Source organism: Dryas octopetala, chromosome 3 (assembly GCF_963921425.1).
Source record: "Dryas octopetala chromosome 3, drDryOcto1.1, whole genome shotgun sequence".
Classification (NCBI taxonomy): domain Eukaryota; kingdom Viridiplantae; phylum Streptophyta; class Magnoliopsida; order Rosales; family Rosaceae; genus Dryas; species Dryas octopetala.
This window is the reverse complement of record NC_141368.1, coordinates 7,986,892-8,003,491: the sequence shown is the minus strand read 5'-3', so window position 1 is coordinate 8,003,491 and position 16,600 is coordinate 7,986,892. Positions and strand designations below refer to the sequence as shown.

The window sequence follows — 16,600 nt, the reverse complement described above, 5'->3', positions numbered from 1 at the left end:
GTCACACAAGGCTTAACATCATGTCGTTTGGGCCTCGACTGAAAAGCTAAGCCCCCGCTAGGCTCCGGCCTCCTAGGCCTTGACCCCATAGGCTCCGGCCCCATAGGCTCCGACCCCCCAAGCTCCAGCCTCCTAGGCCCCGACCCGTGTCAACTCACTCGGATCCTCGAGACCGGTGACACGTGGCGCTCCTACAGTGCAAGTCATCACAAGGGACACGTGTCATCACCGGATTGATTGACACTCTTCCAAAGGTACTATAAAAGAGGTACCTTCTGATCACAAAAGGGGATGGAATCATTATTATACTATTCACTCACTCTGCTCTCAGATCTCTCTAAACACTGACTTGAGCGTCGGAGGAGCTTTGGCCGGCACCACACCGGTGTCCTTCCCGCTCACTTTTGTGTACTTGCGCAGGGTGCTTTGGATATCATTCTCTCTCATTACTCACCAGTCGGACCCAGCTACTCGTTCCTGCCTCACTTCGACGTGTCATCCACTCAGTGGTGGGTCAACGGGCCTACGTGGTTCGACTCGACGTTGACTGCTTTACCATTTTTGAGCATCAACACTTATTAGAAACAAAACAAACTGTAAGTTTAATATGATTATATGTCATATACATTAAGTTTAATTAATATGCAAATATAATTATCTGTCAAAACAACATAGAATTTTTCTTCACATATACCTTCCAGATTTCTCATGAGCACGTTGCCAATGATGTCTGCCCTCTTATGAACGACATTGTTGACTATCAACTCTTCATAGAGCGCTGCATAGTCTCCTAGTGACTAAACTCACCATGGTCACGTCCTACCTTCCTGCTTCATAATTTTGGATGTTGTATCTCCAAGAAAATATGAAGCGCTCTATGAAGAGTTGATAGTCAACAATGTAGTCTATAAGAGGGCAGACATCATTGGCAACATGCTCGTGAAAGATCTTGAAGGTATATGTGAAGAAAAACTCTTTGTTGTTTTGTCATATAATCATAAACTTACTGTATATGACATATAATCATATTAAACTTACGATTTGTTTTGTTTCTAATAGGCAATGTGCTGAAGCACATGCATATAGTGCAGTGCAGTGGATTGATAGAGTTTCACTGTGCTTTTAAAAAATATGGGAGAAACTTCGTGGTTAGCATTGAAGATGGTTCCAAGTGGGCTTCGAGAATTAGGATGACAGTAGGAAGATGAGACGTGACCATGGTGGAACGCTGTGAATTTTTTGTGTCTCCAAAAGAGAAGTAAAGGGTGGGTATATTGTCATTCCTACCTCTCTTTGAAATTTGAAGTTATGTATCTAATGTTGCAGCCTTAAATTAGAGATTGTAGAGAATTAAGAAGGGGATGACGGGAGATGGAGATAGAGATGGGCGATCTACACCTTCACATCCAACCTCCTTTTTCGTTGTTTGTTTGTTTGTTTTTTTTTTTAGCTTTAATCTTCTTTTTTTTTGTAGTGGGAAATAACAATTTTAACCCTTAAAAAAAGTCACATGGTCATTTTTAACAGAAGTGACAGATTATCCCACATTAATACAAACCATTAATTAGTGTCCTTCATCAACACAACTCTAAATACGTGTCCTGAAATCGGATTGACCCCAAAGTATGTGTCCTATTTAAAAAACTTTCCCATTCTAACTTGAATGATACGTCATGCATCTTTTATTGACCCATTCAATTAAATGATAAACCCATATTTCTTTATGTCATATCCTAAGTTAGAGTTCTCTTCCTGTGTAGATAAGGCCAGTTGTTGCACAAAACTGGTCTTAAAGATTGCAAGAAAACTAGACTTGTCTTATCATTCCAAAGTGACTGAAGATTCAAGCTCGATTAGTGGAAATATTTCATTCTGAGGTGGTTCTTGAAATATTCATCTATTTTTGAAAACCATGCTCTCTGGATTAATTTTGGACTTCAAAACTAGTACATCGCAATTTTATCAATTCCATTATGCCTCAGACATACATGTGGTTATGTAAGCACGTGTGCCTAAGCATGTATGTGTAAATTCTACAAGGAAGACCAAACTACATCAAAACTATAAGGAAAGCTACTAACTGATCTAATAATGCACCCAATATGAGTTGGCTTTCTACTTTTCTAAAATGTTGCTTTGTATCAGATTATATATGGGCATTTTAAGTGGCCTTTTGGAGAGCTTTTGTTTTTCTTTCCTTTTGGCTAAGATCAGTGGGAGTGGGACTTTACAGGAGCTGCTGGGAGATTCTACTAGATACAACTTCTCCATCAGCTCCAGCTCTCATCACATGGTTTTTGAGTTGAAGCCCTGGTATCAAGAAAGTAGAAGAAAATAAGATACAAAATTGTTATAGGATATGGCAAATCAACCTATCAGGAAGGCCATTTAACTAGTAGACTAGTAGGCAGGATTTACCGAAGTCCAGCACTTCTCTCCGTTGGGATTTTGTGTGGATGTAAATGTTAGCCTCTGGTTACTCTTCAGATTCAAGTAATCAACCTGCGAATATGACGCAACCCAGAAAACTTCAGCTGGGAAGTTAAACACATTGTGAAATTAATGCAATACTAGAGAAGCTCTTAAACCTGATGTGGATCAAGAACAAGCAAACAAAATGCACCAACTGGGCCTGTAGAAGGATCTAGAAAGACTTCCTTGGATGGTTGCTCACTTAGACTACGAAGACCTGCACTGGGTCCCAAATACTGCAGTCTTGATTTCAGAGAACTGGAAACCCAAGATTTCTCTCTTTGCTGCAGCAGGCAATTTGAGAGGAAAACATACAGCATGTCAAGGTACGTTAAAGTTTGAATAATAGCAAAATCCACACTGCAATACATTGGAATGGAAGGTCTGGAAACAAACAGAAACCCAAAGCTTTAAACATCCACTTGAGCTCAAATATCAGGACTAACTCCACTTGGCCTAGGACATGTCCCTTTGTAGAAGTTACATGATCAAAATCTTATTGCAAGGTCCAGTGGTAATCTTATAAGAAAACATAGTGCATGTTAGGATTAAGGTAGGTCTTGATTAAATATTCGTTCCTTCATTGAGAGAGAAGACTTTCCTCTCAGTCTTTTTAGGCTTCTCAATCAAATGCACCGTGATAAGGTATTTTTCAAAAAATTCTACCAATAACTTATAAATGAAACAACCCAACTCACTATATTTATGCTTAACACAGAGTATACGCAATGGCAATTTAGAACTGCTAAAATCTACCCCTAATTCTATCTATTGGGGAAGAATTTCTATCGTATGCAGTTCCACTAATCAACCTATATGACCTTTGATTCCCTCAAGTACATTATGGTCATCATTACCAATTCATCAGGCAACTCAGCTCAAATGTACCATCTAACATGGAAACTAGAACTTCTGCAATCCACTAGTTGCTGGAACAAATCCCCAACATATGTAAAATATGAATTCAGATGATGATATCTATACATTTTAACTCCATTCCCAAAAGGGTCCTGATCTCACCTGAATTTTTATGGGATCAGGAGTTGATCCATCAATAATATCAATCGTTCCATTAATCCGAAATTGCTCCCAAGAGTCAGTTAAGTACCAACATATCTAGAACATAGAAAATTAAGTCTAAGCACAAGAAAGGGGAAAATATTAATATAACCAAATTGTAAAAGAAGCTTTACTTTTTAGTGCCGATAGATATAATAAAGCAGATAATTTCTTAACAAATTCTGGGAATGTACCTCAAATGTAAATTACCTCAGCAAAAGGGCAATGCTTAAGCTCCTCAATCTGCATTATTTATGCAAAAGTTCATTTCCACCAATACACACATACGCATCATATCATCTGAACACTAAAAGAAAAATGTAACTTAAGTAAAAATAAACAATGGGTGGAGCAATAAGAACCTTTCGAGTTCTGCAATCAGTGTTGATTTTGAATCTTATCACTGTCCTCTTGAAACCCCCTGAGAATACCCAATAAAACAAAGTCATCAACTTTAATTTGACACAGAGAGAGAGAGAGCCATTACCTGAAAACCACGGTCCAATTTGAAGGTCTCCCATTAGAACCAATGGTTGCCTATAACCCAATTAACCATCAAAGATTCAAACTTTTAACAACAAAAAAATTTATCAATAGAGAGGGGCATACAAGCTGAAAGTAGGAAGAGTGCCTGAGGTGGGCATTGGATTCCAAGGCGTTGAGAAGGAGCGGCTTCCATGGTGCTTGCGTTGTTCCCCTTGCTCTACTAACCTGCTTCCTTCTTCGTGATTTCAGAGTCGTTGATTTTGAGCTTTTCTTTGACCAAAAAAAAAAAAAAGATTTTGAGCTTTTCTTCTCACCTAAAGCCGCCAGTGTAAGCAACGGTTTACTAACCTAAAAGTGCGACTCAGAATCGCGAGTTTAGCGTTGGTAAGTAGGTTGTACGACAACAAAAATGGTGTCGTTGGTTTAGTTAACAGGAAATGGAAAATTTGGAAGAAATAAGAATAACCTCATTTTAAAGCGCTTAAAGACTTTTAACCATCTTTTCTAAATTCTTAGAAATCTAATCAAAAATTGATATGAAAAGACATGATTACCCCTGAATTAAAATCTCAAAACCTACTACCCATTTTCTTCTCCAAACGCTCACACACACACACACTCTCTCTCTCTCTCTCTCTCTCTCTCTCTCTCTCTCTCTCTCTCACACACAAATTCACCTAGTATTAGATGAGCCCATCACCCCTTGACCATGACAAACCCCTCCAACTGCCGAACCCGGCCAACACCAAACACCCACCGTCCATGTCCCAAAAACCACTTCCTCCATTTGAACCCAATTTCGATAATTTCCCAAAACTCACTCCATCTTGGCCAATTCCTACATTTCCAATTCATTAAATCCCTAGAAATCTATTGTATGCATAACGTCAAATTCATATAGATTCATTGTTTTAATTCTCATATTTTTTGAAGGAGATAAAAAAAATTACAAACTCCAGGAATGTTTTTAAAGTTTGTGTGGTGTTTTTTTTTTCTAGTTTTGGACACTACTGTGATGTAGTTACTAATTTGAAAAAAATGAGTTTATAATTGTAAATGTTGAAGTGTCTGAATTTATGTAGTATATGGTTTCTAAAATAAAAAAATGGTGATTGTACTTCAATATGTGTGTTGCAGTCAAGAGAGACAGAGACAAAATAAGCTCAATAAAAAACATATTACAATATGTGTCATGCAGCCATGATAGATAAGAGAAGCATAATAGAAATATATATGAAAACTGTTATGATATTTTGAAAAAGTTCATTGACTAATGTGTAATTTTAAAATTTTTTATTAATTTATTTGTAATTGGTTCTAACTTTTACTCCAATTTAAATTTTGGAAAGAGTTTTGATCGAGGAGGACAGGAGATAAAACCTTCAACTAGGTTACTTTGCATTAATGGCCCTATATACTCGATCCATAATTAACCACCTATTTTAGGAATATATTTGAGTAAAGAATCAAATTTGGGGAATAATCATACAATAATTTTTCCTGAGTTAGGTTAGGAATTTTCAAATTTGGAGAAAGTTTAGTACTGATCAATGACTAGAGTTTTCAATCATTTTAATTTTATTTTAAATTCTGGAAGAGTTTAAAGAAAAATTGAAGATGATGATTTTAACTATGTACATAATTTTCAATGATTATTTCGGCCGATAACAACCTATATGGCTATATGTGAATATCCAAGTTCTGCATATAAGATCTCCAAATATGCGATAGTTCAACTAAACTAAGTATAAAATTTATAACTTAAAACACATGTCGAGACTTTTGGCTGTAATGCAATAATTTTAAATTTCCAAACTATTACAAAAGTTCGATTTTTGTTTGAATCTAAATAATCTTCCTTTGATTATTTAAAAAACAAAGTCAACATACAATTTTCAAGAAAGAATAACTTGCATGCTTCTATGATAAGTAGGTTTGTCTAACGGTAGAGAGAGAAAGAGTGAAAGAGAAGAAAGAGAAAGAGAGAAAAAAAAAAAAAAAAAAAAAAAGGAGAGAGGAATACAACAGTTGGTATACTGGAGCAGGTAAGTCCCTCTCTTTTCAAGATGCTTTTGGTTTTGAGCAGGAAGGATACGTGTGGGCTGCAACAAAGATTATTTGATTTTCTAGTAGTATTAGTTCTATCATAAACTTACAACGTGGTTATAACTTATAACCACTGCCATTTGAAGAAGTAATTATATAACTTTTTTTAACTAGTTTAATGCATTTTATAAGTCAGAAAAAAGAAAGTTGTGGACCTGTGGTTGATTTGATGTCAAGATGTGTATTTTATATCCACACTTAAACGTGCTTTTATTTGTGGACGGGACCAGCAGCCACTAGTAAGACCCATGTGGGTTGGGTTTGAAATTTGCAGCATAATAATATAAGGCCAAAAAGTCTATTTAGCAGATGCAGAATAATCGAGAGGGTGATTAGGTGATAATTCAAGGTGGGACCCACTAAAATGGGGTCACAATAATGCATCACCGTTCATTTGATTTTGCTCTAAACTGTGTCAAATTATTAAATATCCCAAATGCAAAATATTCTAGCTATCTACCTATTTGAGAACAGAAGCTGGTCACGAGCTCATCTAACCATTATATGCACATGCACTAACTAAAAAATGAAAATAATAAAAGAAATTCACAGAAGAAAACAACCAAAACATCATTATTTGTTTGTCATCAGTCATCACATACTCATTCATGAATCATTGTGTATAAACTTAAAAGTGAACATGAGTCTTCAAAGTTCAAACCAAAATAAATAAAAAAGGAGAACATGAGTCTAACTTTTATTGTAGTTGTGACTCAAATATTTTAATTATCATCAGAAGTAAGTAAAAGTATTGACGGATTTAATTTCTTTTTTTTTTTTTTCATGGGGACAGGAAAGTTTCAAATATCGATCTGGTTATAAGAGATTAAAATAAGTTATCAAATATTCTTCCTAATTTGCATCAGTTTTTTTTTTTCAAGCATTTTATCAAACATAATTTTTCTATTCTTTAAAAAAAACATCAAAGTAAATGATTTGTTGAGGTAATTTAATAAGTGAAGAATATAGTGAATAGGGACAAGTGCCTTCACTCGCCTCTGAATGCAGGCACTTGCCCTTGACTGCAAGCACTCGCCCCTAAATGCAATCTGCATTGTTTCTATACAGCGTGTTTTTGTTTAAAATGACATTGAAATATTATGAGATAAAAGAGTAAATTTTAAGTTGAATCTCTGAAAGAAAAATATCTCCCAATAAATAAAATAATTGTCATGCCTTCCCATAATATAAGAAATTAATTAGATTCTAGAAATCAGTTTCTTCTAACTTTTTCTCTTAATTAATTTATATTTTCAACGGGTAAGGGGAAGGAAAGCGACTATTAAATTTTTAATAAGGAACCTAACATGCACCATATTACTTTAGGCAGTTAAATGATTAATTTCCTTGCTTTTCCAAGTTGTTTGGTTTGTTTCCATGATCAAATGAAAGAGAGAGGGTGTTCGATCCCTACATTGATCTTTGTATAGTACATAATTTGTCTGCATGAAGACACAGAGATGGTGTCATTAAGGAGACAACTAACTTTTTTCATAGATTGAGGTATGAGTGTATGACATGACAGAATTGAAATTATAATTCTAATGGTCCCTTTACCATATCTTACTTTGCCAATTGGGCAGGAGCAGATGCAGGTGAGGAATGGATGCTTTTGGTTGTTTAATCATATAGATATTTACCTGGCCAAAGAAGAAAAGAAATCATATAGATATATAGGCTTTTTTACATTTTACCAATTTGAACTTTAGATTTAATCTCACTTCATCATCTAAAAAAAATTGTCTCAATTTACCACGTGAATTAAAAATTTATTGTAATGTACCACCTTTGGCTTATTTTGTCTAAATTTTTGTTAAAAATAACAGTGTTTTGGTCTTTTTCAAGTTTCTATTGTTAGAAAAAAAAAAATGATTTTTTTACACTTTACCTATTTTGACACAATAAAAAACTGACTTGAAAAGACTAAAATATCCTTATTTTAAACAAAAGTTTAGACAAAATGAGTTAGAGCCCAGATGTGGTACATTGCAATAAATTTTTAATTCATATGTTAAATTGAGACAATTTTTTTTTAAAGTAGTGAAGTGAAATTGAACTCAAAATTCAGGTGAGTAAAGTATAATAAAGCCAGATATATATACTAGACAGCTAGTATACACCACATTGTAGTGTTAAATATCGATCACTTCTAGCTAGCACCCAAAAAAAAAAAATATCTATCACGTCATGTTATACTAGCTTTGCCTTTGTATGATTGCAGTTATATATGAGTCCATTTTTGCTCACTATAAAAAAGTGGTGGTGAGCATTATCACTATGGTACATGAGTGACACGTATCATTAAAAGGTATTCAGGTAACACGTATCACTCATCTATCGATTCTATCATGGTGGTAATGTTCACTATGATGAGTAAAAATGAATTTGTTTATACATGTTTAGGCTGACATATATACCAAGAGATTCATCCATTTTAGAACTTAGAAGTTGATGAGGAATATAATTCTCAAGCTAAAGGGAAATCACAAGCAATTAAGGATATTTAAAAGAAAACATATATATATTACATGGAGGAATAATGATATATAAAAAAGGTGGGCCCAATTCTCTAATACCACATTTTGTTTAAATATATATGGATGTGAATTCTATACTCAACATATATACATATCCATAAATGTCATCCTATACATAAAAAAAAAAAAAAGTGTTATAAATTCATGAGTCCGTTAATATACAGGTATTGACATATAATTTTATTAACCAAAACCACCTAAAGCATCATTCTTCCTTTGCGGACCAACTACCACAAACTCATTCTTCATTTGCGGACACCACACCACCACTAGATCCCAAAATATCATCCAAAAGAAGACATAACAAAAACATAACATGCAGACACATTCCAAAATATCAGCATCAATGCATCACCAAAAAACGAAAATAAAATTGCAAGTCCGCAACTCCAATAAACTGCAGTTTCAGTTCTGTTCGTATGATTAATCATCTGGGCATAACGACAAGTCACACAAGGCTTAACATCATGTCGTTTGGGCCTAGACCCAAAAGCTAAGCCCCCGCTAGGCTCCGGCCTCCTAGGCCTTGACCTCCTAGGCTCCGGCCCCATAGGCTCCGGCCTCCTAAGCTCCGGCCCCATAGGCTCCGGCCCCATAGGCTCCGGCCTCCTAAGCTCCAGCCTCCTAGGCCCCTGACCCGTGTCAACTCACTCGGATCCTCGAGACCGGTGACACGTGGCGCTCCTACAGTGCAAGTCATCACAAGGGACACGTGTCATCACCGGATTGGTTGACACTCTTCCAAAGGTACTATAAAAGAGGTACCTTCTTGTCACAAAAGGGACAACGGAAATCATTATTATACGATTCACTCACTCTGCTCTCAGATCTCTCTGAACACTGACTTGAGCGTCAGAGGACCTTTGGCCGGCACCACACCGGTGCCCTTCCCGCTCACTTTTGTGTACCTGTGCAGGGTGCTCTGGATATCATTCTCTCTCATTGCTCACCAGTCGGACCCCAGCTACCCGTTCCTGCCCCACTTCGACGTGTCATCCGCTCAGTGGTGGGTCAACGGGCCTACGTGGTTCGACTCGACGTTGACTGCTCTACCATTTTTGGGCATCAACAAGTTCATTTGCAGTTCCAAAAATTATAGTTTCAGTTCACTTACAGTTCTAGAAATTAAACTAAACAAAAAAAAATCAAAACCTACTACTGATAAGGAAGACATGAGGTTGGAGTTGGCTTCCCCAATAACTTTCTAGGCGTTGTAATAGTGAGGAACTTGGCTTGTTCTTCGACAACGTTGCGACAAGGCCGAGATTAGAGCCAACATCGGGGCTTCGATCGAGTCTGGGGGTTACTGGGTGTTCCGAGCTCATAGGGATGAAGAGGGAAGAAAGGAACTCAGGGATGGTCCTCTCGTCGCCATCCATGGCTGGATGCACACACACGCCGTCGAAGAAAGTTGCAGTGAGGGAGAGCAAGAGAGAACATAGAGAAAGTGCTTGGGGAGAGATAAAGAGAGTGATGAAAGATAAGATAAATTTCAGAAATGAGAGAGAGAAAGAGAGATACGTGAGAGAGTTTAAGAGAGTTTTGAAAAAATTAAAAAATTAGCAACCATTTGATTGCTTGGATGGCTAAGAAAAAAAACCTATACTAAACTGGTACTAAGAAATGGGTAGCCAATCCACTCTCAAAGTGACCTGATTGTTAAATATTTTAAATATATGTATTACATGTTATAAACAATAAGTAAAGGGTAGTATAGAGTAATTATTTCTAAATTCATCTCTCTTTCTACTTACTCACATATAGATTTATAATATATTATTTTTCTTTGTTCAAAACGTTCGTCCTTTATTTAAAAGTGCGGATATAAATTTTCTTATGGCTTTTAGTTGATCATTTTTAATTCCAAACAGGTTTTGATTGACAATTATATATTATAACGTTTATATATACCATTTATAGAATGTGATCGAATTAAATGCAGAGAGAAAGACTATTACAATATAGGATTAAGTTTAATGTCAAAAAAATAAGCAGAGAAAGATAAACATATGATGTCCATTTTTTTTAGTATCGCATCTATAATAAAAATGAACTACGCTTCTATATTATATTTATAGACGCGGTGATAAAAATTGTAATACAAATAATTTTATACATATGTGACAAACTAGTACTTTGCACTTTCCTCGCGCTTCTTAGATGAGCCAGCAATTCATTGAATGTATCGTTTAATACCGGTGATGATACTACCTATTAGTTATTACCCCCATTTTTGGCATTACAGGTCACCGATAAACACTTAGAAAATGCAGCACCACCATTAATTCTGTGTGATCACAAATATGAAGACAAATTAATTTTGATATGATGGTGTCCTAGCTACTTATATCTCACGTGACATATATATATGGGATCTCTATGTATGAGTCTGAGGAAGAAGGTGAGGGTTAATTGCAGGACAACTGGATAGGGATATAAATTAATAATATTCCAACTTCTATATATATATATATATATATATATATCTAGGCCGAATCCTTTAATTATAAAGTACTGATAAATTTTTAATTTAACCAAAATCACTCAAACTCAATAACTTACTTACAACTCACCTTTAATTAATTACAAGGTACTGACATAACTTACTTACACACCACCTTCCAGAAGGCTTAAAATAAGATGCGCAACCTATGTCCCTGCACCATCTTCCAAAAAGACAAAAAATGACTCAAAAAATGAAAAATACCACCTCTATCCCTGCGCATCCTAAAGAAATCATCTCTACAAAGAATGCCAATTTACTAAAATCAACAAAACTTTGAAATTAATTTTCAAAAAATTTAAACAAACTTATCTTTAGCATGAACAAAAACAATAACTCTTAAATTAAGACTAATTATATTTTTTATACAACAAAAAACAAAGGTATACTTGAAAAAAATTAAAACTGAACTTATTAGAGAATTGAAATTGCGAACTGAACTGCATCGAAAAACTGAAACTGTATTAGAAAACTGAAACTGCATCATAAAACTGAAACTGCATCAAAATAATAGATCAAATCTCTGTCAATTTAAAATAAAAACAAGCACAATCAAAACAAAAAATGGCTGGAGGGGCGGCAATCTGTTCAGTGGCGACTCACACCTATTCCACAACCAAAATTCAATTTTTCAAGGGTTTTAAGCTAGCATTCGATTCTCACATGTCCAACAGGCTGAGAATGAACCAACATGGGGGAAAATCAATCACTAGCATCACCCGCAGTGGAGCCTGCGGTGGTCGAGAACTTCGAATTGGGGGTTTTTGAATCCTACAATAATTGAAAACTCACACGATTTATAGAGAGCAAAGAGATAAAGAGAAGAGATAGAGAGAAATCTGAAAATCGTCTTTTATGAACTCACACGCTTTTTAGAGAGAGAGATCGAGATCGAGAGAAGATAGAGAGACAAGGGATGAGAGAAAGATCTGAAGCTTGTAAGATTTGGAAATGATAGAAACTCTTAAAACACAGCCAAACAATAAACTAAATTAGAAAAAAAAAAAAAAAGACAAATTTTTTTTTTGGGCCATGAAAAAAAAAATTTAAATAATCTATAAAAGAATAAAAAAAGACAAAATAGTTATTTAACGTGGGTTAATAAAGGACAGTTGGTCCAAAGCACGAAAAGTACTTTTATTATTAAGTTTAAACAATATGCAGAGATTATTAATTCAAGAGTAAATGTAAAAGTTGTCACCTAATCCGAGAGATAATTAATTCTAAAAAATATCATGCATCATATCATATCTAGCTTGCTAGCTACTACATCTTGTTAATTAGTTTCACAGCAAAACAAAAAGAATATGATGCGACGGATCGAGAATACTTGATTCCTTACATATCATATCAGCAGTCATTTTTCTCTCCAATTATGATATATAATTAATCAAAAACCAAGCATTCATGACAATTTTAGTTATGTCAAAATGTTTGCTTAGCTACTTATTTCGTCCGGAGCAAACAAACGTGTATATATATGATTGCGGATTCAGATTGTTTACTTCATTTTTAATTTGAGTTTATATATTTATTATTTAAAGATAGAGAATAAAAGATCAAATAAATTTATAATACCTTAATTTTTAGCATAAATGAAGTTACATTAACCTAAATTTATATTATACGGTTAAAATTGAAGATAATAAAAAAAAGTAACAAATCCAAATTCATATTATGCGACAAAAATTAAATAATCAATTTTATACGTATTAATTAACAATCATTCCTTCCTCCATATGATAATAATAAACAATTAAATAAAATCAAGGCATAAATTTAATTTAGATATATAACTATATAAGCTATTTCAACGGGGTCCATGAATTTTAAAATATTTCAAATATACACCCGATCTATTATCTAAATTGAAAAAATGAATTTCTGTCCATTGATTCGTTGAGAGATCAGTTAAATGACAGATTGGCTTTTGCTGACCGGGATTAATTGGCGACGTGGCGCTATCTCAACAAACATTTCCCGCCAAATGAGCGACACGGGCCCACAATTTAATAATAATAGACAGAGAGAGAGAGAGACTTTGTGGGCCTGTGTCAGGGGTTAGGTGGACCCGTGTCGCTCATTTCCCGCCAAATGAGCGACACAAGTCCACTTAACCCTGACACGGGTCCACAAACTCATTATCTCTTTTTCGCTCGTTGAACACAAGTGAGAGATTTATATTCGAATTTGGGGGAAAACGTGATGTTTTTTAGAGACTAAATGGTCATGAGAGCGTTCGACGAGCGGGAAAGAGGTGATGGGTGTGTGGGCCCGTGTCAAGTGGACATGTGTTGCTCATCATTTGGCGGGAAATGTATGTTGAGTTGGTGCCACGTTGCCAATTAATCCCCGTTAGCAAAAGGCAAGCTGACATTTAACTGATCTCTCAATAAATTGATGGACGAAATTTCATTTTTCAATTACATAATAAATCAGGTGTATATTTGAAATATTTGAAAGTTCGTGGACCCTGTTGAAATAGCATATATAGTTATGTGTCTAAATTGAATTTATGCCTAAAATCAAACATGACAATTCTCGTTAGGTCACGTTTAACTAGCTAGCTAGCTAGCTTCTTTCACCGGAAGGCGATGAGATGAACAAATCACAACTTGGCACATGCATGTTTATTTTCTTCTTTTTGTTAAATAATGATCATGTGTTCATATTTGCTTGAAAAAGATGTACCTCTTACAAATTCTTTAAGATTGAAATTAAATTTATTTGTATGTTACCGTAACACTATTTACCGGAATAATTATCACCTTAATGCATGCATGGTTGCCATTTTCACACCGATTTCAAAATTGTCCATTGGCCATTAGTCGATCAAAGTACTGGAGTGAAATCCAGGCGGAAAAACAAAAGTACTGGGGTGAAAAGATTAGACACATGCATATATGCCTAAGGCATGATATATGTGACCAAAAGGGATAACAAGTTGGATCTGATTGTTAATTAATAATGAAATTGCGATATATATATAATATATATATCATGTATTAATCTACCACTTATTTTACATGCTAGCTATTACTTATTAGCACTCCCATGCCATGTCACTATCAAAGATTCACATTAATATTATTCAAACACAAAGGGACATGGCTAGGCTACAGTACGTTGGCTAGAAGACTAGAAGGTAAGCACGTGAAAACCTAAGATTCAAACATGCATGCATTAAATCTATGAGTTTTCAATTTGTTCATCAGATCAACAGTGACTCAGCAAACGAGTCCAATTCAACTTGATAATTCTGATCCTCCGTCTTGAGAAGCGCCTGCAGATACTCATCGTAAAGTTTTTCCAGGTTGTGACGATCATGATCATCAGACTGGCACTCGAAATCGGACGACCCAGATTTAACCACACCATCATGATCATGATCTTGATCATAATCACCAATAGAAAACATAACCCCACTACCCCAATTGGGATTCATACCAATATGTTGTTCCACTAAAACTTGATCATGATCTGAAGCTCCTCCTTTTAAATCTTGGCTTGAATTAGACACAGTAGTGCTGACTGTGTTACATTCACAACTGTCATTTCTTGGCAGCAGAGAAAAAGAAGTGACCCTAGTAGGCTTTGGAAGATGGACCTTGGGCTTTTCTGGCTCTACACGATCTGTTTTGCTCTTCTTGTTGTTGTTTTTTATTTTGTGATTCTGCTTCCTGGTCCTCTTGTTTTGTTTGACTGTAATTATCTCAGGTAATTTTTTGTGCGTGTTCGGGTCGGTTCCTTGGCTCCGGAGTCTCTTGCTGAGATGGGTGTTCCAATAGTTCTTGATCTCATTATCGGTTCGACCCGGAAGCCTACCGGCGATGAGAGACCAGCGGTTGCCAAGAAGCGAATGCAGTCGGATGATAAGGTCATCTTCATCTGGGGTAATGTTCCCTCTCTTTATGTCTGGTCTTAGATAGTTCATCCATCTTAGCCTGCAACTCTTTCCGCACCTAAGTAGACCTTCATGCACGTACCAAATTAATTAGAAGAAACTTAATTAGTACTAGTCACGAATCAATTAATTTCGAGAGAAAATTGACCATTAATTTAAAAAATTAATAATAATGAGGATGCATAATTTATGTAACAAATTAAGAACAACAACCGGAATATATATTATATGTACGTACCAGCTTTTTTGGGCAAGGATCTCCAATTGCCTTCACCATGAGTTTCAATATACTTGGCAAGTAATGTGTCTTCTCTAGGAGTCCATGGACCTCTATGTAAACCGACCTTCGAACAACAAGGAGCTCTTCCCATTTCTCTCTCTCTTTCTCTCTCTCTCTCTCCCTCTCTCTTTCAAGAGTACCAAACAGGAGGAGAGAGATAGTGAGAGAATAAGAGGGAGGGGAGAGATAAAAGGCCGGAAAGAATCGAGACTGATGCTCTCTAGAGCACAAAGAATTCTCACAACTTGTATTCCCTTTTAATTGTTCGGGGGCTGACGTACGTACTTTTATGGAGACATAATAAATAGTTCTTTTTTCTTTTTAATTAAAATTTAATATTATTTATAAAATATATGAATCTTCTAATAGCTAGAATCTGAATTATATGCTTTGTTTTCACTTTACTCGATCTTAATCTTAATTAGCTGCATAGTGATAATAAACATCTCAATCATTTGGGCTATTAATTTGTATTTGATCAAATACCTTATAATTAACATGTTCTTAATTATTTAACATTTTTAATTAAGCACTTGATTTGGTAAGACAAAAAAAAAAAAAAAAACTTTATTTGATAATAATTCTATATATAGATATTATAAAATATAGGTAGAAATAATAATTAATTTTGAGCTGCTTGCGTGATGTTTATGAATTTGGCAAAAATACATTTGTGCACGTAACTCAACGACCCTTCCTGCTATCTGCCCTTCTCGTGCATGCAGTTTGAACGCATATATGCCTGCATTTTTCCATATATAACTACTATGATTTTACTTATTTATGAAATTGTACATTACCATATATATGTAAATAGATATATATAATTAGCTGCAGTAAAAGACCATAAATAAAGGAAGACTCATCAACAGAAAATATATATATATATTTAGGGGAGATTACATAGGACAAATTTAGAAAAACAGTCAATTTTTAATCGACCAGCTGCAAGTACTACTCGTAATAACGCCTAGCTCTTCAGTACTTCTTGATAATCAACATTAATTTAAAAATTGACACTCATGCAAGTTAACTACAATTGTATAACTAATTAAATTAAAAAAAATTAAATGATTGAGTGCTTGATTAAATGACTATAACCCAGTTTTAAGGGATATATATAGTAGTTGGTCTAATTAATTAAGGTATTAGTGGAGGAGCACCCCATGTATCTGGGTTCCTTACATACATATATATGTCCATATATATTATCACTGATGATAAGTCAAAAAGCAGATCCTCTGGTAGAAGAT

At 35.0% G+C, this 16,600-nt stretch overlaps 1 protein-coding gene and 1 pseudogene across 2 annotated transcripts; both read right to left on the bottom strand.

Moving 5' to 3' along the window:
* Positions 1–1,890: 1,890 nt before the first annotated feature.
* LOC147290407 (pyridoxine/pyridoxamine 5'-phosphate oxidase 2-like) lies at positions 1,891–4,804 on the bottom strand (annotated as a pseudogene). Its single transcript, XR_015121091.1, has 9 exons — positions 4,775–4,804; positions 4,141–4,365; positions 4,019–4,068; positions 3,894–3,952; positions 3,742–3,774; positions 3,493–3,588; positions 2,589–2,756; positions 2,419–2,502; positions 1,891–2,310 (listed from the first exon to the last, which is right to left on the bottom strand). The product of XR_015121091.1 is annotated as a pyridoxine/pyridoxamine 5'-phosphate oxidase 2-like (transcript).
* Positions 4,805–14,100: 9,296 nt separating this feature from the next.
* LOC147290406 (uncharacterized) lies at positions 14,101–15,593 on the bottom strand. Its single transcript, XM_086237446.1, has 2 exons — positions 15,306–15,593; positions 14,101–15,135 (listed from the first exon to the last, which is right to left on the bottom strand). The coding sequence occupies exons 1-2, from the start codon at positions 15,436–15,438 to the stop codon at positions 14,375–14,377; spliced, it is 894 nt and encodes a 297-aa protein (XP_086093572.1). The 5' UTR covers positions 15,439–15,593; the 3' UTR covers positions 14,101–14,374.
* Positions 15,594–16,600: the final 1,007 nt, after the last annotated feature.